The sequence below is a fragment of the Xenia sp. Carnegie-2017 genome, unplaced genomic scaffold (assembly GCF_021976095.1).
Source record: "Xenia sp. Carnegie-2017 unplaced genomic scaffold, XeniaSp_v1 HiC_scaffold_16, whole genome shotgun sequence".
NCBI classification, from domain to species: Eukaryota; Metazoa; Cnidaria; class Anthozoa; order Malacalcyonacea; family Xeniidae; genus Xenia; species Xenia sp. Carnegie-2017.
In genome coordinates, this window is record NW_025813469.1 from 8,780,297 (window position 1) to 8,787,663 (window position 7,367).

At 32.6% G+C, this 7,367-nt stretch overlaps 1 protein-coding gene across 1 annotated transcript; it reads left to right on the plus strand.

The window, feature by feature from the left end:
* Positions 1-2,137: 2,137 nt before the first annotated feature.
* LOC124436202 (NACHT, LRR and PYD domains-containing protein 12-like) lies at positions 2,138-6,781 on the plus strand (the record flags this gene model as incomplete). The annotated part of the gene is made up of 2 exons (XM_046986150.1): positions 2,138-4,383; positions 5,698-6,781. Coding segments are annotated over exons 1-2 (2,991 nt in total), but the record flags the coding sequence as incomplete, so codon positions are not given.
* Between the last annotated feature and the right edge of the window lie 586 nt (positions 6,782-7,367).

Below are 7,367 nucleotides of genomic sequence, written 5' to 3' on the forward strand. Positions count from 1 at the left end.
GACTTCTTCGTGACGGCTCAACACGTTTCTTTTGTCACATCTGATTTTTGGGTCGCCTCTTGCCTTTCAACTGTTTAAACTTCTAATATCCAATCCACTTGCTCGAAGGGATATTTTCAAACATCGCTTTTTGTTTTATTTCGTTTATCTTTATGAATTTTTTTGAAAATGGAAAAAAAAACTTTTAAACAGACAATCGAAAGTTTTTGTTTGGCGTTAACGGCGAACGGTAAACCGCAAAAAATCACGTGATCATGGCTTTGCTGCTTACGTCGCAGTTAGCAGTTCAGGTTTTGAAGGCAAGATGCCCTTCTTGCGCTAAATGATGAAACGAAAGGTTTTTAATACTTTAAGTACTTAAGCAAAATGAGGAATGTAGAAGTTTGAGTACACGGTGAGTGGTTTAGAAAATTTATGTGGTTTGTGAATTCTGCTTTTATAGCGAGAATTGCATAATAGCATCGTGATTGTTAGGTTTGTGGTGTAAAGTTTAGTTTTGTTGTTGTAAATTTACTAGTATTATATGTCTATGACATAAACCACATTATTTTTTTCTTGGTTCTCGTGACAAAATTTGCGAAAATTTATTTTTTGTCTTAAATAACGGGCTTGCTTAATAAATTAAGACCATTAAAATGTTGATTTTCACATTTTATCATGCCATTCACGTAAGAAAAGGGGACATTTAAAAATTCTTTCCACTCAAGCGTTAATTAAAAATGCTTTTGTTTTTTTTGCCAATGTAGAAAAAAATTGCTTTGATTTGCAGTCGACTTTATTAAAACATTTCAATTTACATGTAAACATTTAAAGAATACTGTAGTAAGCTAGAAGAATTCTATGATAATACGAATTACTCAATGGTGTAAATTTTTGGATATGGTGCCAAAACTTTTAATACTGATTTTCATCTGTCGTTTAATATCTGCAGGCGTTTTTGCAACTTTTAGATTTACTATGTCAAACACCAAATCATGTGCACATATGGCTATCTTAGTAAAACACAAGACAACAGACACTCAGTATAAATAGTAAGCATTATTTAATTTATCTATCATTATTTACTAAAATACTCTGGCATTAGCTATCTGTTTACTGGTGAGTCCAAACAATGTTGTTGGTTATGTTATGACGTGAAGATCAACTTTTCCACTACGTATATAGTGTATGGCTGTAGCTTTAGACAAAAACGTTAGCTTTATGCTTGGCAGATCCGGTTGTACAATAAATGTCAATGTTTTTCACATTCTAAACCTGAGCCTTGCGAAATCTTTAAAATGCTTGACCACATTGCTAACTTTAAAAAAAAGCATTGTTTAAGCTACAGTGCAATGAATGACAGACGGTTCAAAAACCTTTTCTAGTCGACATTGTCGTGAATAAATTTAGTAAGGCTTGGAGCAAAGTTTTGTTCTGTATGAACCAGAAAACTTGAAGGGAAGTTCCTTTTTTTTAAGAACCACTCAATTATCATTCACTATGACTAACCAGCAGTTCAGAGTTTGTTACAACGAATAAATATATGTTTAAATAATGCATTAGATAGAACGAATGAAAAACGAGACATGCAGAAACGCTGTGTTATTAACAGAAAAGGCAGTTTTGGCTCAACGAGCCTAAATTAGTTTTTTAGATCTTGTTTTTTAAAATCATTAAACTTATTTATGATCTTGGGAGAAGTGGAAAACATCGCTTGGTGTTTTATTTCGTGTATCTTTATGAATTTTTCGAAAATCGAAAAAAACTTGTAACAATTAAGACAATAAGTGTTAAGAGCACACAGAAGAAACCACCATATTTTAATATTTTGCTCTCAAATTTCAAAATGGCATCGTGATTGTTAGGTTTGTGGTGTGAACTTTTGTTTTGTTGTTGTAATTTTTTTACTATTACGTTTCTATGACCCTTATGGGCCACCTTATGTTTTTCTTTTTTCTCTTGACGAAATTTTAAAAAATTTGTTTTTGGTCTTCTTTAACGTATTCGCTTAACAAATTTAAGTTCTTAAATTGTTCATTTTCCTTTTTATCGCATCATTCACTTATGAGAAGAGGATATTTAAGTATTTCTTTCCTTTCAACCGTTCAGCAAAAATGCTTTTGTTGATTCGCTAAGTGCTGAATATATAATGATTTTTAGATTTGTGTTAATTCAAGTTCAATTCATTGATTTAAGGGATACAAAAATGATCGAGAAGTGTCTTGAATATATACCATGGAAAAGTTTTAACTGGTTTGGAAGATTAATATTGATTATCTTTGTTATATTTGGCTTCATCGTCTCTGGTATTTCATTAAATTTATATAATGATCTCTCTTTTAATTGTTATAATGAGAAATTGTCAAAAAACAATGACAATTCTCTCATCAAAACCATTGAATCAAGATGTTTCAGACAATACAAAGATGAGCTAAATTTCAAGTATGTAATTTTTCTTGTGGTGTGCTTAAATATTGGTATTGTCTTAATTTGGAGTATGGTTTATGGATATTATGTAAAACGTCGAGTCGAGCATTATGGTCAATCCGATCCAGCAAACAATGATGGGGAAAGTAAACCTCTACATGTTGGTTATCATGGTGAAGACAATTATAAATCTGAAAGCGTTACATTTCGATTTTCTACATTTTACATTTACGTCGTTCATTTGGTTGTTCGCCTCATTATATTATCCGTATTCGTTGGATTACTTTTTTCAGCGAAGTTTCCTATCGATTACTCTTGTTCATGGCAACCTAAATTGAAAGAAGCAACCTCATTAAATCACACTATACCCATCTCATACGACGTCATATTACTTGCTTGTCAAAATCTCAACGCTGATAAAAGTAAGACGTTAATTCAATTTGTTGCGTCTGTTGATGTCGTTTTTATAATACTGACAATCTTAGAGCTGTCTTATTTGACGATTGTAGCCTGGAAGTACAGGTTATTTACAACATCAAGAGAATTTTGTGAAGTTTATTTGTTACGAAAACGTGAAAGATTTGAAACATTTTTGGAAAAACAAAAAGAAAATTTTGACAGCAACGAAGACGTTCAAACAAATGAGGACTTTGGGGATGATCATAACCGTCCATTAAAGTTTGAGGAGATTTATGTCAATGTCATTATGCAAGCAGAAAGAGAATTAAAGAATGCTTATCCCAAAAAATATAAAAGACATGAAATCTTTCAATGTCATCTAGAAATTAGACATGGTGCTAGACAATTGAAAATGGTGACCGAAATTTTTAAGCCAATCCAGGGTGAGAAAGAAACATCGTATCCACGTTCTATTTTAGTCATTGGAAGGCCAGGAATTGGTAAAACAATGTTAACAAAAAAACTTATGCATGAATGGAAAAACAATACAGATAATTATTGGCGAGATAAGCACGTTCATTTGATCCGATGTCGTGCGATTAAAAATGTTGACATTACTCTTCAAGAAATGTTGTGTGATGAGGGATTGCCATATCCAGATTACGAATTGATAATGTCAAATCCAGAAAAAACCGTTCTTATCATTGACGGTCTTGATGAGCTTCCATTGGATGAAAAAAATCTTGAAACTAAAGGCCCAGTGTTTGCTAAAGAAAAAATGCCAGCATTTACAGTGTTAAGTATGTTGATTAAAGGTAAACTGTTGCCAGGTGCCACTGTTCTAATAACATCACGACCAACCGCTGAATTTGCATTTAAACTTTTGAAATTTAAGAGGACAGTGGAGATCTTGGGGTTTTTTGAAGATCAAATTAAAGAATATGTTCACAAGTTTTGTGGTAACGATAAGGAATCTACCGAGCTGATCTTGAACTGCATTGATAATTCTATCGAACTTCGTAGCTTGTGCTATATCCCCGTCAACGCTTACATTGTCTGTCTGACCCTGAAAGAATGCTTTAGAAACGACGCAAAAGATATTCCAAAAACTACAACTGAATTGTACAAAAGAGCAGTTAAAATCTTACTTCGGAAGCACCATCCAGATTTTAAAAGTATATCATCACCAAAGAATTATCTTCTCAAAGATTTACCGGAAGAACTTGACAATGACCTGAAGATAATGAAAAGCCTTGCAAAAGACGGCATTGCGAAAGAGAGTTTGATTTTTGAAGAACCAAGTCTCTCGAATTTTTCGCATCGGGCAAATTGCGGTTTCTTTCATCAATTACCAGATAGACGACGCAATCTTTATTGTTTTATTCATTTGACTCTTCAAGAGTTCTTCGCTGCATGGTGTATTGTTGATGATTGGCAAAACATCGGGAAGTTTTTGGATAATAATGTGTCTGATCCTAAATGGCATTTGGTAATAGAGTTTGTTGCTGGTTTATTTGGAGACAAGAAGAGATCTGGCAGCATCAGAGATACTAAAACAATAGAAGATGTTGAACAACGGTAGGGTCTTTATTTTTCTTTCAAGTGTAGTTTAGGTTATTGTCCTCGATGAAATTTGTTTACAAAGATTTTAGTCCTGCTGGACAGGAAGTGCAGGAACACTAACTACGTCTACTACATATGCACAGTTTGCTTGTTGGATTGTAATAGGAAATCGCAGCTGTTTATATAAAGCTGGCATGTAATTATATAAGGCATAGCTTCATGCTCTTCTGCAGAGAGTTGTTTCAGTTTTGAAAATGTCGCTGGGTTTCAAAAGAGGTCTGTCTGTTTAAAAACAGTGTTTCTGCCTTTTTTTACTAAATTTGCACTTTGAAGCTGACGCTGTTATCATTGACGCAGCAACCTAAAAAAAGTATAAAGGCTAAGGCCTCTTACTTAATTTATAGCGTTGGGTGCAAAATTTATAACATCTGTTGTGTATTATTTACGCCACACAACGCTTTCAGCCGAATTATGGGGAAGTAATAAGTATGTGGCAAATAACGATTTTGACGATCAGGACAAGGCTCTTACATTGAAGTAAATATATGTAATATTATACCATAATTTATTATTGTTATGCAATCATAAATATTTTGTATGAATGATGCAATTACAGGCTAGAACCTAAATTTGTAATATGATGATTTAGACAAATGTGTTCATTTCACGAGGTTTAGCAGTTAAGCAAGGAGTCTGTAAAATAGAATTATTTGATTGTTAGCAATCTATATCAAATAATCACTTGACTGGCTAAATTGCTTTTCTTATTTCTGTACATAGTTTCGGCTCAGTTAAGTTAGTGTTGCAACATGCACTATGACGCACAAGACATGAAAACATTACATGTACAATATATCATTAAAACTATTTAAATGCTTTCTTCATTCTACGTTTCTCCTGATTTGACAAGATTTTTAGTTGAAACGGATAAACGCATCGCACTAGCTATAAAATAAACAAAAACACGACGCAAACTTTTCCAGCTGGAAAAAAAACGAAAGAGTTAAAAACCGAATAATCTTTAATTAGTAAATATATCTTGATTTAAGTTTGATCGACTTGGTTTTAGAAACAAATAGAGGAATTTTTACTTTCTACTATTAAGCTAAAGACTGTAATTAAGTCTACTTCATCGACTTTAAAACAGTGTGCAGTTTTTTACTTACCGAACAATTCAAATAAGATGTACCCTTTCTAGCTGTGCTCGACCACAAAGAGAATAATCTGCATCAGCTAGCTAATTGCTTATTATGCCACAATACGTACGCAAGTATTAAGTCTTTGATGAACGATTGGTTTATAAAAAACTTTTGTATTTAACATTTGCAGGTTTACATTTTGGATCTCACATTTCTTTTCCAATGACGGCAATAAAGCAATTGGTTTTCTGGGAGTAAAGTGCTTATACGAGTTGCAAGACAAAGATGTCATCAGGTCAGCATGTACACAACTAAATAAGAATTATTCTCGAGAAATGAAGATTGAAGATGTTTCTTTTACTCCTGTTGATTCGAAAGCATTTTTCGAATTTCTTTCTGAATGCAAACACATAAATGAAGTTGTGTTTCATTCGTGTGAGTTTATTGATAATCATGTCTGCCTTGCAATGAAAAAGTTTTTATTAAACTGGACAGGCGACAAATTACTCTCTTTGCGTTTTGATTTATGTGATTTTAGTCGTTATTTTTTGAAATATCTCAGTGAAACTTTAAAATGTGGTAACTTTACATTCACTGCATCTAGGAACTTGATTAATCTAGAAAATGAAGGTGCTAAATATCTTAGTGAAGCAATGAAATTTGAGAATTGTAAAATTGCGGATTTAGGTATTAAAGACCACGATTTAGGTTATGAATGCGCGAAATATCTTAGTGAAGCTTTGAAAAATGAGAATTGTATACTTACTGAATTGCTTATTATGGATAGCAATATAGGTAATCAAGGCGCTAAATATCTTAGTGAAGCTTTAAAAAGTGAGAATTGTAAACTTACTAAATTAGATCTTGAAACTAACGAAATAGGTGATGAAGGTGCTAAATATCTTAGTGAAGCTTTGAAAAGTGAGAATTGTAAACTTACTCAATTGGATATTTATAAAAACGATGTTGGTGATGAAGGTGCTAAATATCTTAGTGAAGCATTGCAAAGCGAGAATTGTAAATTTACTGAATTGGATCTTCATGACAACAAGATAGGTGATGAAGGCGCTAAATATCTTAGTGAAGCTTTGAAAAGTGAGAATTGTAAACTTACTAACTTAAAACTTTCAAACAACAAAATAGGTGATGAAGGTGGAAAATATCTTAGTGAAGCTTTAAAAAGTAAGAATTGTAAACTTACTGAATTGGGTCTTAGTTCTAACAGTATAGAAGGCGAAGGTGCGAAATCTCTTAGTGAAGCTTTGAAAAGTGAGAATTGTAAACTTACTGAATTGTCTCTTGAATATAACAATATAGGTGATAAAGGTGCAAAATATCTTAGTGAAGCATTGAAAAGTGAGAATTGTAAACTTACTCAATTGAATCTTTATTGACAACAATAAAGGTGATGAACGCGCTAAATTTCTTATTGAAGCTTTGAAAATGAAAATTGTAAACTTACGGAAGTGTACTTTTCTGCTTACAAAATTAGTAATCAAGGCACAAAATATTTTAGTGAAGCCTTAAAAAGTGAGAACTGTAAACTTACTGAATACTTAAGATTGAACACTAACAACGTAGTTTGCAAACGGAAAGGCCTAGTACTTAAGCTTGGCCAACCATTGTCTCTTAAGAAAACATTCGTTTGCAGTGGTGTACTGGGCTCTGACTTGCTTCAATTTAAGGCCCTTTAGCTTTTTACTATTAGGGGGGACCATAAAAAGTATACCCAAAATGTTTTGTGATAATATATTGTTATAAACAACAATTTCTGCAGAATTTAGCTACCCTAAGCTGTTTTTAACTTTGCAAAATAATTCAGTGTTGTAAAAAGAACAGTTAATCCATTTCCAATGACTT